Source organism: Spermophilus citellus (genome assembly GCF_964194105.1).
Source record: "Spermophilus citellus genome assembly, chromosome: 2".
NCBI lineage: Eukaryota > Metazoa > Chordata > Mammalia > Rodentia > Sciuridae > Spermophilus > Spermophilus citellus.
The window spans coordinates 134,190,418-134,209,051 of record NC_138183.1 but is presented as its reverse complement, the minus strand read 5'-3'; the positions used below and the strand labels follow the sequence as shown (position 1 = coordinate 134,209,051).

At 45.8% G+C, this 18,634-nt stretch overlaps 1 protein-coding gene across 10 annotated transcripts in view; it reads left to right on the top strand.

Moving 5' to 3' along the window:
- PKNOX2 (PBX/knotted 1 homeobox 2) overlaps positions 1–18,634 on the top strand; it is a 267,831-nt gene that overhangs the window by 232,757 nt on the left and 16,440 nt on the right. For all 10 annotated transcript variants that reach the window (XM_081261555.1, XM_081261559.1, XM_081261558.1 and 7 more), the window contains 3 exons: positions 10,945–11,074; positions 11,530–11,627; positions 12,422–12,541. In XM_081261555.1, coding sequence (XP_081117681.1) covers positions 10,945–11,074; positions 11,530–11,627; positions 12,422–12,541 — 348 coding nt within the window. The remainder of the gene's footprint in view (positions 1–10,944; positions 11,075–11,529; positions 11,628–12,421; positions 12,542–18,634) is intronic.

The window sequence follows — 18,634 nt, the reverse complement described above, 5'->3', positions numbered from 1 at the left end:
ATGCCGAGGAAAGGTTGTGCCATTTACATCCCTCGGCCTATAAGGATAGGTTGGTAGGGGAAGAGGGAGGGATGGGCGGATCTGAAAAAGGCAGCCCCCTGTACATAGTGACAACAAGCACTGATGACACTTGGTATCACTTCAGACCCATCCCAGTGGGATCTCTGTGGGACACAATAGTGAGTACTGCACAGGACACAGGGAAAGAAGTTTATTTCCTCTTCCTCTTGCTTGAAATCACCAAATCACTTTATTACAGATCTAAAAACAGCAGCCCCGGCTTCTGCTTGCTAATATTCTCTTGAAATAGACTCATTCCTTCAGAGTCTTATTGTACTTTCCCTTATGATCAAAATTAGCAAGAAACTTGCATAAAAGAGGACAATAATTGCTCAACGAGCATCTCGTTTGTAATTTATTAGTTTCTATTATTGTGGGTTACCATGGTGATGCTGCGCAGCCCCGGTGACGGGAGAGATGTAAGATAGGAGCTGAGGAGGCTGTGAGGCCTCACCAAATGGAGATGCACATTTTTATCAGTAATTTTCATGAAAATAATAAGTGAGGAGTTAATGAGATGGAAAGCCATCCTGTGGCTATTGTGAATTTTTTTTAAGTGTTGATCTAATTAGAATGCATCGGTCAGGAAAAGTAATGAGGATTTAGTGCCTCACAGAGATGTGAGGATCATATCAGAAAATTAGCACAAGTCTTTGGAAATAATCAGGTCCTTGGAGAGGCACCAGATTTCCCCTCCTGGGCCATCTGACTCTACCTTGAGCTCTGGAGTTGGGGGTGTACCAAGGTAGTGGAGGAAGGAAGGGGGGCAGAGGGCTTAGCAGCCACAGTGGCCCCCTCAGGGTTAGGGGGTCTGAGTCTGACAAGCAAGGCTGTGGGAGGAGTGGGGTTTTTGGAGAAGGGGACAGTGGACTGTGAGATGCTTCCCGCAAAAATCAGCCTTCCCGGGAATGCCGGTATTCAGTTCCTCTAAGCTTTGAGGAAAGAGGGAAGAATTTGATTCCTATCCCTGAGAGCATCAGATCCCTGCCTGAGGGTGAGGCTGGCCCTGGGGTAAGCCTGCAGAAAGGCCTCTGATCTGCAGGGAAAGAGGAACTCAGACAATTGGGCAAAAAAAAGGACACTTAGTAAGGCATTCCTACTTGGTATTTCTCAAACTGTCTTTTTTCATTTTCTCTGATTGCCACTGCCTCCTTCACTCAGGCTTCAGTGGGTAAATAAGGTAATTGTACATCTGCTGCTGTCCTGACCCGCCCTCCTGTCTTACCTGGCCATCCTTCAGCCCCGCTTCACACCAACACACTTATTAAGTTCCCGCTGCTGGATTGTCGTCCTAAAGCCACTCTAAGTTTTCACATCTACCTAACTGACATCCAAGACCCTCCTAAATCCAGCCTCAGCCTTCTTCCCTGAACAAACTTCTTTTCCATGCCAGTTTGTTCAGGGAACACTTCCCTCTGACACACCTCTCTCTGCAGAGTGAAACCAGACTCTACCCAAGGGCAGTGGCAAGGCTAAACCTTTGGAGGTCTCGCTGATCCCCCATCTAGAATGGACTTTTCCTTCTCTCAACTGGCTGCCAAACTCATTGAGCCCTGATGAGTCACATCACATGTGACTTTAGATGATGGACATTTATGTCAGTTTCATTTTCCTTTTCTAAACAACAGGGGTTTTTTGTTTGTTTGTTTGTTTTTAGTTGAGACAGTATTTTATATGTTTAAAATCACCAAATCACTTTATTGCAGATCTAAAGACAGTGGCCCAGGCTTCCACTTGCTAATATTCTCTTAAAAATGGGCTCATTCCTTCGGAGTCTTATTGTACTTTCCCTTAGGATCCCGACCGTGCACAAGGTGTGCATGATCCACCACCAGCAAGTATTTGTTGAGAGAGGTAATGAAGTGGGGGCTGTGGGGGGAGGAATCCAAAGTAGGGGGGAAAATCGGAAGAAAGAGAAAGGGGAGCAAAGACAAATATAGGGGCCAATATTCAGGAGGGAGGGAGGGCCAGGCTGAAGTATTGGACAAGAAGAGAAAGAGACAGGAATCCAAACAGACGGAGGAAAAGGGAGATGACTCTAAGGAAGAAAGCGACAGAAAGAGGAGCAGGCAGCAATAGTGAGAGGATGACCGAATTGGGCTCAGTGCACTGTGTAGGCACGTGGGGGAAGAGAAAGTGAGTAGTCCTATGCTGTCCATCCACATCCCTGCTCCCTGGTCACTGAGGTAGGGCGGGGGCTTGCATGGGTTCTCCAAAGAAGGAGATCTTCTGCTCTCAAAGGACTGGTCCAGAGACTTTCCATGTGGTAGACTGGTCTCAGGAGCCCACACCGAAAGGAGGGAGGCAATGAGCGTGTGTGGTGTGCGCATGCGTGTGCCGCACATTCGTCATGCTCCGACCTTAATCCCCCCAGCCTGAAATAGCTGCTCTGAGCACCAGCCCAGCCTGAGGAGGGGTGTCTGCCCTCTGGAACATGATCCTTGGGATCAACATCCCGGCTGCCTGCCAGCTTTGTTGCAAACTGCTGGCTCATAGTTTTCCCTGTGTGCTAATCACCCAGCCTTGTGTGGCAAAGTGGGAGACATTTTTGTCTTCCAATTGGTTGCCCCACTCCCAGATGCCATGTTGTATCTTCCCGCGAGCTCTGTGGGGTTTGGAGTGTTCCCTGCTTGCCTTCCACTTCTATATGTGGGTTTTCTCTGTGGGGGTGGAATGGAGGTGGGAAGCAGTAAAACTGAAACAGTTTCAAAGGATTTAAGCTAGCTTTCAACACAGCTAGTTCTTTCCACCTCCCTAGGAAGCCATCCCATCCTGCCCGCACCCTGGCTTCTTGCAGGGGCAGCCTCCTCAGTACCCAGAACACTCATTGTAGACTGCTACTCTGGGTTCTCCTGTCCTTCCTAGAGGGCACAAACTAAACTATTTCACTAGAGAGAGTCTAACTCCTGCCTTGCTCGATCAAGTACTAATTTGGCCTGAAATTCATCCCTCTTTCTCCATAGAGATTTAGACTCAGCTCTATTACAGGCGAATCAGACTGAGCCACAGTTCATTCAGTCACCAAGCATCAGGGATACTTACTGTATGCACAATGCTAGGTCCTGTGAGAACACACGTGAATAGTCCAGGAGGAGCTCCCAGTATCAGGGAGAGGGAGCTGTGAGTCATACCTGGAAGTCTAAATAAATGACATCAGCCACAGAAAGCCCAGAGTAAGGAAAAAGAGGAGGAAAGAAGCAACTGAAGAGGTGGTGAAAGGGGTTGCAGGAAGGCCCTCCAGACTGAGCAGACCACATGTGAGATAGGAGTTGCCCTGATAGGTCTCCCAAGTGAGAGCCCAGGCCTGACCTCTGGTCCACACATCTTCATGGCCAGGTTTGTTTCTGCCCATACAAACCTCAGTACGGACTAGAAAGGCCAACAGCCGCATTTTGCTCACTGTGATGGGAGAAGCTGCAGATTCACTGGCCTTGGGAGGGCTTCCTGGAGAAGGAGGTCTTTTAGGTGGGCTTGGGAGAGGTAATAGCCCTATTAGTATGTCTAAAGCTGAGTGTTTCCAGTGCTGCAAGAAGTCCGGGAGAAGGTGAGGAGCACAGCCTTTCAGAATCCCCAAAGAGTAGATAGTGGAAGGTGAAGCTGTCACTGTTCATCTATGCATCCTGCATTCATTCAAGTACTTGCAGAGCCTCCAGGGATGTAAAGATGGACATGGTACAGCCCCTGACCTCAATGTAGAATCAGGAGTATCTTGCAGCCAAATTTATGAGGAGGCTATATTTTGGGGCTGATCATGGTGGTCAGCTGCTAAGATTTTAAAGTGAAGAATATAGACAATGGATCAGGGCTAGAGACACATTGGGGGACAAGTTAACTGAATAGCCACATCTTGTATAGCTCAAAGAAGAACTATATCAGAGCTTTTTTCTTTTTTTAATTAATTATTTTAGTGCTGGAGACTGAACCCAGGCCTTGAACATTCTAGGCAAGGGTTCCACCACTGAGCCATACACCCAGGCAGGCTCTCAGAGAAGAAAGGGAAGACCATCAACATTGATTGAGCCTCCCCCCATCCTGTGCAGTCTCAAACTTATCAACATAATAGGTGCTTTACATATAATATGTTATTTGATCTTCACAAAGGGCTTCAAGATGTACATATTTTCTCCATTTTACACCCCCAAAAAAGAAACTGAGAGGAAGTAGGTACTGGCTCAAGTTCATGGACCTAATAAGTGGCAGTCTAGGGTTGGTCACTCCAGTTTTTTTTTGCTTTACTGGATGCTTTTCCACTGAGCCCCCTACCACTAAGTTACATTCCCAGACTTTTAAAGTTTTTATTCTGAGATAGGACCTAACTAATTTGCTCAGACTGGTCTTGAACTTGCAATCCTCCTGCTTCATCCTCCTGTGTAGTTGGGATTACAGTTATGTGCCATGAGGGTGGGTTACTCCAAAACCTACATTCTTCTTGCCATATGGTGATACTTTTTCTGACACAATGACAACAGGGGTCCTGGGTCCCAAGTGGGGAGGGATGACCCTGCCTGGCTATAGCATAGGAATTCAGGAAATAGAGATGAAGAAACCAGTTGCTAGGGAGTAAGAAATAGCAGATAGATTGGAAGTGGGGGATAGAGGGGGACAATGTGAGCACAATTTTGAATGCTGGGTTTTGCAATCCAGATACAACTGGTTTTTCAGCTCTGTGACTCCTTAAGAGAATAGGAAGTGGGCTAATCAGCACATCCCTCCCTGGGAAAGTAGGGCTTGTCTATTGACCTATAGCAGTCTTGCATTTTCAGAGTTGGTATGGGGTAGTGGGGTTGTGGGTCTAGAGGTTCTGCCCATGGACGAGCATCTTAAGAACTTGACCTATGAGTTTCAAGACCAGGTAGGGGAAGGGAAGGAAAGGTGACCTACGTTGAAAGGATGGAAAGGGCACAGCCCAAACCAAAGTGACAAGAAGTTGAGTTCGAACTACCTAGTTCTCTGTTCATAGGCGTTAAAGCTGTTCCTTTAGCTGGTTCCTAGCCCCCAGCCCTCCAGTCAGGGGGCCTGGAGACCAAGAGGCGGTCCTTCCCGCCAGGCCAGTGAAACCTGAGAGTTTCTCTTCTTCCGAGAAGGAATGTTCCTTAAGAGCAGCAGCTGCTGCTTGTCCCCACAGGCTGAGCTGCCTTTCTCTTGAGAGTAAAGCCCCCAACAGGAGTGGGACCAGGACAGGATTAGGTGGCTTGTTTATATGAGCTTGGCTTCCCTGAGTTTGCGAACCTAGCTTTTCTTGGTCTAAGACAGGACTCCAGCTCTGCTAGAACAGAGAACTCTGCCAGAAAGGGTGTCTGGGGACAGGAACAACCTCCCCACTCATCTAAGTTGTGTGTGTGTGCACTGACACGTCTACCCTTCCAGGCCGCATCCCAGTGAGGTCATGTACTTATAAAGCATCCACCATGCACTTAACATTGTGTTGGGCAGTTTCGGGGGTGTCAAAGAAAGATCCTTCTTTCCCTCAAAAAACCTTGTGACTAAGCTAAGGCAAGAGGACACCTACATAAAAAAGAGAACCATTCTAGTGTGTGTTTGGTGTGTAGGGCAGAGAGGGAGCCCTGAAGAGCCAAGAGGATGGCCTGTATTAATGCCCTAGGTAGGGACAGATCCTCCAGCAGAAGTGGGGCACTCTGAACCCACCCCCGCCCTTCCCCCAACCCAGGCAACTTAGCCCCAAAGCCTTCCTTCTGTGGGTTGAGGTGGTGGATCAGCAGAGACCCCTAGTGGCCAGGGTGGGGATGGCAGGTGCTGGCCCCAGGCCCTACTCCTCTGCGCTGCCCCCACTAGGGAATGACATTGGTTTTGCCACAATCCTCAGCTGCAAGGACCTTTGCAAGGCCATTCAGTTCATTCCCCTGTTTCACGGGCATCCTGGTAAGATAAAATTCCAACTATTGCAAATAGCTCCAAGGGAAACTTTTTTTTTTCATTCTTTCATTTTTCATCCCATCTTGGTTTCTTCCAGAAATTGCTTCTTTGAGTGGAAATTCAAAGTCTCCCTGGGTAGTTTAGCTTAACCTTTCCCTGTTAACAGTGAAGAATGATGCCTCACAGAGGGACAACTCTTCCTGGTAAATGACATCAGACCGATGTCTGAGTCCACAGCCTCTGTCAGTTCATGTGTGCCCCGCAGCCCTCTAACTTCTAAAAGTCATCCTCGAGCCCTTCCTGTTTCTTAATCATAATTTCTGAATAATAACTTCTAAGTTACAAAAATGAGATTTGAAATAAAACTCATACAGCAGGCCCAGGACCAGGGTGTTGAGGTAGGCCAGTGGGTCACCCTCCAGAAGCAGGCATGCTCCACTCTTCTAAACCCATGGCCCTTTCTTACAATTTGTTTCTGTGTCTCAAGCAAACAGCACAGGGGGAATAAGAGTGTGTGACATCCGGGGAGCCTGTGGAGCACAGATTGTGGGTTTACATCTAGTATCCAGGCTTTAGGCAGAGGGACACCATACCAAGTTCCTGATGGGACGAGGCGAGGAGTTCTTGGGCAGGATAACCAGATCTCACTCCTTGGGTCCTGGACAATTCAAGCAGGGACTTGAGACTCTAGATGCTGGAAAATGTCACTAAAACTTACCAGATGTGCTTCTCACCTCTTTATGGGTGCTAAGAAGCCTAGAAGGAAGTGGCTGTATTTGGATCCAGGCAGAGCAACATGCACCTGGATTTGGAGTCTGATAAGCCTCCAGGGGAAGCTGCCGAGCACTGTTTGCTTAGCCAACAGATTCTTTCCCAGCGGCTGCTACCAGGTAGCTCCTTTCTTCAGAAAAGACATCTTCCTGAAGATTTGGAACTGCCCTATCGCCATTCTGTGGAGCTAGGGACAAAGGCTCGTCTTGAAATTGCAGCTGCATGTGTCTTGGAAGTAGTTTGAGACAGGGGATACACTTAGAATTATGGGGCTTGGCATGGGAGTTGAAGAGCATCTTAGGCAAGGAGGCATGGCTGAAGGGGACATGTGGCAAGATTTGTGCCACTCTGACCGGCTGTGCAAACTCGGCTGAACTACTTCTGTTGCTAAAATCCTGAGTGGCTCTAGGATTTCTAAGACAGGTTTTTAGTCCCTGCTATCCTACTCCCTATTTGAATAACCTCAGCCAAAGGAAGTAGAAAATAAATTATGGGATAGCTAAGTGTGCCAGGCACTGTGCTTGCACTACAACTTGTCCAACTGACCCCAGAGCTTGTTTCCTTTCTCTGTGAACATCCATCCCACACTCAGAGCCAAAGAATCTACATTTGAGGCTCAGCTATGTGCCTCTGGGAAGTCACTTCCATTCTCTGAACCTCATTTCCTCTTCAGAAAAGTGGAATAATCTCTCCCTCTGAACCCATAAGGTGATGGAAAGATTAACATGAAATAGTGTTGCCAAAGAATGCTGATATAAAGTGTACATAGTAAGTAGGTAATATTCAGACCCTTATGATCTTTGGGGCCGACCAAGGGTGGTTTTAAAAACTATAGCTGGCTGAGCATCTGATTACTGGCCCTGTGAATCCTTGTCTTTATAAACACCCCACGCCACAGCTCAGGAGGTTTGGGAAACAGTTCCATCTTGCAGAGGTAAGGGAAGAATACTGTTTGCCTAGACTTCTGATATGTGAGGATTTCTTTCCTCTTTCTCACTCCAGCTAAGATATGGCCAGCCCTGACCCTAACTTTGGTCTCTATCCCTGAAGTTTTCCATTCCATTCCTTTGCTGATACAATTTGGCTGTCTCTCAGAACCTCCCAACCAAAGATCCAGAGAAGAGGAAGAAGTGGAAGGAGAGAGAAGGATCTCATCCAATGCATAAATTGTCTTCAGTTACCTAAACCGGGTGAGCTGGCATGGAACTTGTCCAAGCCACAGGGTAGAGAACCAACCAGAGTTTGAATAAGCAGATGAATTATCCAGGTGCTATCTCACCCTTCTGTCTTTGGCTGGAAGACTGTATGTTGGTTAAATCCCAAGGGACACATCTTGTATTTATGTTACTGACTTTGCCTGAAATTTCCTAACCTTTCTGGATACGTTTTTGGGGGTGAAGAAAGTCTAAGACAACTCTTTATGCTTAAAATTTTCAAATGTGTCTACCAAAAGAGGAGCGCCATAGTATGGATGCTTTCAGAGTATTGAGCAGTCAGTTCCATTGGCTTTAGGGTGAGTGGCATGGAGGATCCCATTCCTCACTTCAATTTACTTTGCAAGTTTGCTTCAGTTTCAAATAACATCAGGACTGGTTTACAGTCCGTGAGAATGGTTGGTTGGGGTTTTGGAATGATGGAGCTCAAACTTGGAGGAACCTCATGACTAAAACCTCAGACCTCAAGGGCTCCTGAATGGCAGCACTGGGCCAACCCATTTTATAAAGGAGGAGGTGAAGCCCATAGAAAGAAGCATCATGCCTAGATTCCCAAACTCAGTGCCTTTTCTCTGGCCTACATGCTGCTTTGGACTTCTTTAGGATTATTCTTATCTGTTCCCCTTGCCCTCAGTGACTAGGGTTCAAGGAGGCCCCTTGTATACCAGAATCCAGCACAAGGCAGGTGTTTAGTATCTGTGGCTAAAGGAGAGCTGTGCTGTAGTCCTGTTGCTGTTGACCCACTGTATGACCTTTTGCAAGTCCCTGAAGCCTCTAAATCTCAGTTTCTTATTTGTACTTCAGGGAGTTGGATATGTGGTATCTGTAAGGGGCTCTTACAATTTCTTAGGTGTCTACATGTCTGGCCCAATTTTAGACTCCAACTGCATGAATAACCAGGCCAAGAGTTTTGACTCAAATAATGAACCTCATTGGTTAGGAAGCTCTGCAGAGTCCCAGCAAGGGGAAGCCAAGGAAAGAGCTGCCCTCTCCCTTTCCTAAGGTCACAGTGGGAGAGGTGAGCCAATAATAGAAGCAAGGCTCCCTCCTGCTTCATTCACCAGGAGGAGTGAGTAGTGGGACCCAAAGGTCCATGAGGCAGGTGGGAGGTAGGAGGGCTCCACTCCAGTTCTCCTGGTACTGTGTATTTATAGGTGCTAGTTCTCCAGTCCTCAGGCCAGGAATAGTCCAGCAGGGCAAGAAAAAAAGGTTAGTTGGGAGCAGATGCCAAAGGGGATTTCATCAGCATAATCCAGTGAGATATAGAAACCAGCACCTACTTCCATATCCTAGGGAGTTCTGCCAATTCTCAGTGCCAGGATCTGGGAGGAAACTCGCTGTACTGTGCCTTGTGACGCTTTCCCTTTGTCTGACACTACAGGTTGGCAATCATTGGCTCAAGGTTTCTTCCAAACACAGGTGTCTTCTCATTTCAAATTCTAGACTTTCCCTGGAGACTGAGGACCCAGGTTTCTTCCAGTCTTGAAACAAAAGCTAGGAAGCTGGAGTCATCTCCCCAACCACCTCATTTAGTCTATTTTCTTGACTGCTTTGCTGTTTCTAAATCTTTGCAGTTCATGCCTATGACTGTAGCATTTGAGCTTTGAAATGTCAGCCTATGTGGCCATTGGACCTGTTAACTGGTTCAAGCCCTGTTTTTCAGATAAAGAATTGTGACTGGGAGGAGCAAGAGACCCAGGAGGGTCCCTCTCAAGCCTCCTTCTTCTCTCTCTCATTCCCTACCTTTCTTACTTTCTCCAAATCTAGAGACACTGACTTCTCACACATCTGGGTCCCTTTTTTCAAACTCTCTGAGGCCCAGAATCTTGTGTAGGTTCCCCAGAAAAGGAGGCCCATTTCTCCCGAGGCCTACAGCCAAGCCTCACTTGTTGTCAGGTTCCTTAACATCAAGTTCAAGGTTCTTTCTCAAGTGTTAAATGATGAGAGGAAAAGGGGACCAGAAAAAATTGTCTTCTTAGCTGCCTTGACTACTGCAAAAACAAACCACGGACTGTCTACTGGTTAACAGTGAAGGGCAAAGGGAATTCTGTGTTGGGAGCCTGAGGAAAAGAAAAGAAAGAATTCATGATATGCTGAAGGCAATAAAGTTGAGGCTTATATAAGACAAGTTATGCTGAGGTTGTTTTTTATTTTTTATTACTATTTTTTATTTTTTCCACATTTTTATTGGTGCATTATAATTACATATAATGGTGGGATTTGTTGTTGCATATTCATTTGTGCACCTGATATAGCAATATAATTTGGCCACTATCATTCCCCAGTATCTTATTATTTTTTAAACAAGCATTTTAGAACAATGTGCTGGGGTTAAGGTTACAAAGGTAAAAGTTGGAGGGCAGCAGGTGTAGCTCAGTGCTAGAGTGCTTGCCTGGCATAGGCAAGGCCCTGGGTTCCATCTCCAGCACCTTAAAAATGTAAATAAAATAAAATACTGGAGGGTGCTTTGTGCCTATTATGAAGTCTAAGATATGTGCTAAAGATTGTGAAGAAGAGAGGCACTGGGAAAAAGAAGGGCGAGGGAACACTTCTGGCACTGTTGAATTTGAGGAATAAGTAGATGCTGAGGATGGAACTCAGTCCTCAGCCATGGCTACACCTGGGGAGTTTTAAAACCCCAAAGTCCAGGACACACCCCTTACCCATTAAATAATAATCTCTGGGGCTGGATCCCACACATCATCACTGGAATTTCCAAAATGTAATCTAGGTGAGACCTACTGGTTTAGGGGACAATTTGTGCCTCAAGTTGTCAGAGGAACAGAATAGTTAAATGGATGGCCATTGTTGCCTTTTGGGTTTGGGTTTTATCTGTTTTTTAAATACTGAGGCTTCTTACTCTTTCTGTAAGCCAAGGGAATTGCTTTCTGGATTCAGGGCTGGGGAGGAGCAGAAAGGAGAGCAGAGGGAAGGCAAGATGGGGACAGAGAAGAGGGAGATCTGGGACCTGAACCATCTAAGCTGTCTGGGACATTGTCACAAATCACGCCTTCCTTTCTACCAGGACCTCCTGCAGAATTCCCCCAATTCCATGTCTGGTGTCTCCAATAACCCCCAGGGGATTGTGGTCCCAGCCTCAGCGCTCCAGCAAGGCAACATCGCCATGACAACCGTCAACTCACAAGTCGTGTCAGGTCAGTGCAGAGAATACGGAGCTGGGGATCATGGGGAGCACCAGGGGAGAAGGGTGGCCCCTAAGGAATCCCAGGATCAGGGCATGTCCTGTGCTAAGGGAAGGGCTTCCAGCTGTTTCTGGACTACAGTGTTCTGCAAATGGTTGGCACTAAGACCTGATTGGGATGGGTTGGAACAAATTTGGGTCAAATTCTCATGCTTCCCTTCCTGTAAGACTTAGTAAGGCTATTTTCTCTTCCCCCAAACACTTCCCACCAGAGGCTCTGCTCTAACTCTGGACACCATTCTCCCAGCCCACATACTCCTCCCCTACAAGTGGAAGAAACATGCCTCACTGCCCCAGGGCTGCTGAGCAGAGGGTCTTCACATATCAGTGCCAAGCAAATTGGGATCCTGCTTGCCTTCTCTCCTCCCACCCTATGGCAGGGGACCCAAAAGCTGGTTGTCTCCTCAGGTGGAGCCTTATACCAACCGGTTACCATGGTAACCTCCCAGGGTCAGGTGGTCACTCAAGCAATCCCCCAAGGAGCCATCCAGATCCAGAACACACAGGTGAGTGTGTGTAAATGTGTGTATATGTGCATGGGTGAGAGGAGGGCACTTCTGAATGCATACTAGCTGTGAGGCACTTTACACAAGTAAATTCATTTAATCCTCACTGTTCCTCAAAAGGTATCATTATCCCTACTTTACAGATAAGAAGCTGGGTCTGGTAAAGTTTTTATCAGCTCCTGGGATTTTGCTGCTTCCCTAGTTATCAAAGGATCCTGCACTTCCTATTCCTAGTCTCCAGATCAAGCCTCTCTGTAGCTTGGTGGTGTAGAGTATAGATCTATAGAAAGATCTAAGTCAGAGGCACAAGATCTGACATTAATTCTGTGATCTTGAATAGGTCTCCTAACCTCTCTGAGCCTCAAAGTTCTTATCAATAAAGGGGGGATTAATAACCAACTGCACACAGCCCAACCTCCTACAGGGTTGTTGGAGGATTAACCAGGGCGATGGATAGGAAAGTGCTTTGCTAACTCTAAATTATCACAGAAATGCTAATCACTATTAAATGGTTTATAGCAAATTGATATCTTCCATACTCTCTGCATGGTCTTGTTTCTTCTATCTTTTCTCACCTCCCTCTCTCCTTCCTCCCCTCCAGCTTTTCTTTCTCCTTCTCTTCTCCCCTCACCCCAAGCCTCATCTTCTTTCTCTGAGGGGCTGATGTGGGAGGAGAGGGAGAGGTGACCTTCCCAGGGTCCTGGGAATGAGTTGGGAAAGGGAGTTGGCTAGGAGAGCCTGCCATCTCTAAGGCAACAGGTCCCCAGCTGGCTTTTTCTCCACATGCCCTGAAGGTTAACCTTGACCTCACCTCCCTCCTGGACAATGAGGATAAGAAGTCTAAGAACAAACGAGGAGTCTTGCCCAAACATGCCACCAATATAATGCGTTCTTGGCTCTTCCAACATCTCATGGTGAGTGTGTGTGAATGTGTATGGCGGGGGTGGGGGGTCACATTGAGGATGCCAGACTGATGTCATCTCCAGACCTGCAGGGCATGGCCTCAGAGAGGGTGATAGGAGTATCAGTTGGAGGCCAGCCCAGGAGAGGCTCCCTCTCCTCCCCCTCCTTTGGCGGGGTGGGGGGGAGCTAAAGCTGGGAGGCTTTCTAGTACTTGCTGCTGTTATTGCCTCAAAAATATACGACAATAAAGGAGCTAATAGGAATGAACACTTTGGAAAGAGTTCAGTACTGGGCATGTGTACAACATTGTTTTGTGGACAGAGTAAAGTTCAAGAGGAGGTATTGTGATTACTGGAAGAACAGGTTAATTCTCTCTCAGGGTCCAAAGTTTACTCTTCTGGGGGAAGCAATGTATGTATCCATTTCCCTCTGGGTTAGAGCCACTGGACAAGGTACAGCTTAGGGGAGCTTGGTTAGAACACCAGCTCTGGAGGACAGATGAGGCTGGAATCCTGGCTTTTTCACATAACCAGCTCAGCTCTGTGACACAGAGCCACTGCTGTCATAGGCCTCAGTTCCCACCTTCTTAAAATGATGCAATTCCTTGGGTTTAAATGCAGTGTTTATAAAACGCCTACTATGTGCACATAACATGATGGTGGTTACGTGTTTGCATGTGGTGTTAGCTATAAAAGACAAGCCTTTGGTTGAATGTTAGGAATGACTTCAAAGTTATAATCCCCTATAGCACTAATTTCAAGGGCTATAGCAATTAAGACCAAGGACTGTGTGGGTCTGACGTGTGTTTGTCGTGGGGTAGGAAGCAGATTCTGTGACCACAGGCAGGCGTCCAGCAGTCTGGTGTGGCAACAGGACACATGCATATACAAGACAAATGCAGAGGGGCTATGGATACATGGACCAAGAACTGTGGGAAGAACCAGGAATGAAGAGAGATCTTCCTTTAGAGAGAAGGAGAGAAATCAAATGGACCATGGGAATTAATTAATCAGTCAATCCACATCCCTTTATCTGAAATGGGAGAGCCTCCAGAAGCCACAGAAACTAAGCCTCAGCAATGGCTCTCAGATGTTGGGAGCAGAAGACTGAATATGGTCTTAAGGATTCTGTCTTAGAGATGCTGGTCTTTTGTGTGCGCAGAGAATGGGAAGAATCACTGTTTGGCAGTAGATGTGGGACCAGAGTTTGGCATCTCCCCAAAGCTATCCACCCAACTCTCAGGACTTGGTGCATCTCCAGTGTGTTGCTGAACAACCTCATTTTAAAATCTCTATGTAGTTTGGAAATCTGGAGTTTTGAGTTAGAAAACTAATTTGGACAGAAGAGGCTAGAAGACTAAGAGTTAAGGCAAGGAGAGGAAGCTGGAGAAACATCCCAGAGCCTAAGCAATGAAGTAAGGGAACCAGGGACGTCCAGTCTGGATCTCCAGGGGTGATGCTCTGGTTTCCTGTCTGTTCTGGTTTCCCAAATTTTCAGAAAACCAAGGATCCCTTTGGCCAGTTGATGGCCCCAGAAGCCCAGGGTCTTGTTAGAGCTTGCATCCCACACATGGGAAAGAGGGCTTCCCTAGAGAAAGATCTGTCATCTCTGCATGGACCTGTCTGTCACAACCAAAATCAGGGCAGCACAGGCTACCCTATCCCTCAATGGATCAGAACCAGGCTCCATGCATTGTGGTGTGATGACAGGGAACAATAGGATGGAAAACTCATGGGCTTTCAAGGCAACCAAACCTGGGTTCAAATCTAGATTTTACCTTTTATTCTCTAATCTGGCCACTCTCACCTCTTGTAAAGATCATAATGAGGGCTGGGGTTGTGGCTCAGCGGTGGAGCACTCACCTTGCACGTGCAAGGCCCTGGGTTCGATCCTTAGCACCACATAAAAATAAATAAATAAAACAAAGAAATATTGTGTCCAACTATAAATTTAAAAAAAAAAACACAATGAGGTCATGAAATAGTTACAAAGACCCTGGAACACCGAGGTGCTTAATAAATGCTCATTCCCTTTCCTCCTTCGCCCCTGGTCCCCATGCATTTTTAATTTGCATAAAGACTTTTTAATTAATTAATTAATTAATTTTTGTTAGAAAGGGATCCCTATGTTTAGAAGTATCCAAACACTTCAGGCAAACTTGAGCCCATGAGATCCAATTCAGTTTCAACTCAGAAGTAAATGTTGCAATACAGAATATATTCTACTCACTTAGGTTTGGGTCAAAATGTAATGCTTCCATTCTAGCCCAAGATCTGTAGGCATGCTTTTTTAACAGAAGAACAAAGATGTATGTGTTTAGAGAACCAATCACAATCAAATCTTCACCCAGCAAGTTCTGTATAAACATTAAGTTGGCTATAAAGCATTCATCCAGCTGTTTCTTTTCAAATTTGCTCAGGCCACACACACAAGAAAAGACATAAACTAAAAATAACACAATAACCAGAGGCTGACATCTGAAATCCTCTTCCATTAAAGCATCCAGGTCAATGCAACAAGTACTTACATTAAGAGCTGAAATGTTGGGAAATGGTTCAATTGGTAGGGTTGGATATTAGCATACATCTCCCAACTGCCCAATGATGCTACATAGAATTCATATCTATGAAATATCTGCTTTCTAACATCCTTCAGAGAATCCCTGACAGGAGTGCCCTTATACCATACTATTTGGCATAAACCCAGGAATCAGGAACTACCCTTTGCATTTTTTAAAATGGTTGTAAACACATCTGTAAACCACCTCATCTACCCTCCACTCCCTATCTGCAGCTCAACTTTTTAGCCTGAGACTGGCGGGTCACCCAGCTCAGTCCCTTCTGGCTGTGCCCACCTCTCACCTGGGTTCATGTCCTGCCCTTTCCTTGTGAGCATCCTCTATAGTTCAGGGTCTGTTCTTTCTGCTCTATGGTCACTTCCAACTGGATTTGGGAAGAAAGAAGAAGAGAGAGGAAGAGAAGAGGCAGGAGAATTAGCTGAGCACCAAACAGAAGAGAATAAAGGACCTATGTTGGCTTTATAAAGACACTTAGGACAGTAGAGAAGACTTGCCAAAAAGGATACATATGAACCTTCCGCCTGCCTTCACTCACCCACTCTGCTATTCTCTGTAGCCTGGAAGTGCTTGCAGCTGCAGATGCTAGTAAGAAAGCACTTAGCATTGGCAAAGTCCTCCCACAGCTAATGCCTTCAAGACAGTGGCCTCAGGAGATGAGAAGGGATGGGCTGCCAGGCCTCTAAAGTCAGAACCCAGAACTTCTGAACTGAAAAATTCTGGTCACTCTAGAGTAATAAGTATACACAGCTGGCCTCTACAGATCACAACTCCCCCTGCAGCCCACAGCTGTCCACTGCAGACCAGAGCTGTCCCCTGCAGATCATGGCTGTACTCTGCAGACCACAGATGAGCCACACAACCTGGGCATCATCAGAGCAGCCTGGTCATCTGTGTACATGTGCACATACATACACTCCCTGCCAGACCCTAGCTTCAGGACAGAAGCTGAAAGGCTCCTGGTAACCAGGCTCAGGGAAGGGAGACAGGCTTTGAAGCCAAGCAGATTGGGGTATGAATTGAATTTCTTGCAGTAGCTACATGATCACTCTGATTTTATTTCTTTGAAAAGAATAAGGTATTTATTTCCCCTGGTTGTGAACATTAAATAAGAGAACATCCTTAAAGAGCCAGGTCTTCCATATGGTCAATTTCAGAAATTGTTCACTTTGAACTTTCCAGAGCAGCCAACCAAGAGCAAGTTTTTAAGGGTAAAGCTCAACATTTGTGAAAATTAATTAAAGGTGGATGGCTAATGTGTCATTTTGATCTGTAACACCTGCTGAGTTTCCCATCATCTGATCCTAAGAGTATACTGACGAGCGCAGTGGCTTTCCCATGCTATGTGTGTGCATCAAATCTATATTCGTTATGGCTCTGACTCTGTGCTAAATTTCTCAAGAATAGGGACCATGCGTTTCCCTTGTCTGTGGGCCCTATGGCATTGGTTCCCAAATGTATGTATCTTCCTAGGACTTTGCTTGGCATTGCTGCCAAAAAGGAGTTCCTTGGTGAAATGTTTGAGCAAATCTGGGTTCTACAAAGGTTAGCCTATTTCTTTTTTCTCAGTGTACTAGGTGGCATTGGGAGTTCACAAGAGGGTTAAGGCTTGAGGCTTCTTCCAAATGTATTTGATGGCTCCAAATCATTCTCCTTGTCATTGTTGCTCTGAGAAACAACCCTGAGACAGAACAACTCTTGGGAGAGAGAACCTCGGGGTAACAGCATAGTGGTTATGCAGTAGCTACTCAGTTTGGGGAAAGAAGAGTGGAGAAGGTATAAAGTAAAAACACACCTCAGTGTTCCACAGCTGTTCTTTATCCGGTGCAGCTGGGACAACTAGTTTGTTGGTTAGATAATTGAAAAAGATGGTTAAAAAAAAAAAAGGAGCAACCATTCAAAAAATTTGCTTTATGTTAATTTAAAAGATGTGTATAAATTCATTTGCTAATTTTTGATGTAGGACCAAGGTCTTTTTCTGATTAATGTTTATTATTTTTCTTGAATAAACCTTTTCCATAATAAAATTTCTTTAAATTCCATGTTTATTTAAAGAGAAATAAGAACATTGACATTTGGGAGCTAATCTGGCTACAAGATCTTTCTGGATTTTTATTGTACATTCCAATACCCTATATATGACTCACCTGATCCTAACTATTCAGCTTTTCCTTTCCTTTCCTTCTTTTTTTTTAACCTAGGTCCTTGAGCATGCTAGACAAGTGCTCTCTACCACCAAGCCTACTATTACTATTATTACCCGCTCCATATTTAGCATTTTTAAGCAAATTTGAGTTTCAAGATTTTCTAAAGCATTTTTAATTATCTTAGCAACAGAACTCTTTCTTTTTGCACTCATATTTCATTGGTTTACAGGGCAGGTCATTAAATTATATTGTTATAACATCTTTAACTGTCATACGCCAATCTGGATACTAACACTGAGGAGTTTCTGATAAACAGATAATTTGGCTGATGGATATTCTACAAAGCAGCCCTTTCAACTCAAGTATCAGGATCTGATGACTGGCGATTGTTATGGTTTACAGAAGAAATGGAGAGCATTATGTCATTTACTACCTTGGCCAAATAGATACTAATTTTGAGCACTCTATAGTAAATTTTGGTTTTTCTGCTATCTTCTTTTCTGCAGGCAGAAGTTAGGGTTTGTTTTGTTTTGTTTTGTTTTTTGTTGTTGTTGTGTTTGTTTGTTGGTTGGTGGGTTCCTTTTGTCCTGTGTCCGAGGCTTCATGTCATTTCCGCTGTTCTGTGGCATTAGCAGCTACAGACATGAGTTCAGATGATAGACAGCTCCTGAGATGGAGGTTACCTCTGGAGCCTTTTTTGCTGTCAGCCTGCAGTGAGATTGGGATAGTTTCATCCATTTGCTGCTGACTGCTGAGTCCCTAAAGAATCCAGTGACATTTTCTTGCTCTTGCATTTTGGCTGAAAGAAGCTAAACTCCTGCTGGAAGCAATCATTTCATAGCACACCCAGGTCAGGTGGAAGTCCTGGCAGAGGGTCCTCCCTCCCTGTGGAGGAGGGAGAAGTGCTGAATGGAGGAAGAGGTGCTATGAATCCTCCCCAGCTTTGGCTCCCACCTGCTCCACTCCAGATCCCAGCATCATCCTGCTTGCCAGGTGATTCTGCTCATCTTCATCCCCAGACACGGCAGTTCTCTACATGCTGCTGCCATAGTACATGAGCAGTTCGCAGGCCAGGAAGTCCTGGAGAAGAAACCAAGCTCCAGCACAGCAGTCACTCCTGCACCGACCACAGCAGCGTGCCAGTCTGTGGTCAGCGCTGTACTACATTGTCCCTTTCAACCCACACAAGTACCCTAGGAGGTGGGTACAACTGTCCTCATTTTACCAGTGATAAAACTGGGACCCAAAGAAGGCAACACGTTTCACAATGTCACACAGATAACAAGATTGCATAGGATTTGAACCCAGAACCTGTGACCTGGGGCTCTAACCTCCTACCCACTTGGCTTTACTGTCTCCACATAGAACCCAAGAAACCACAG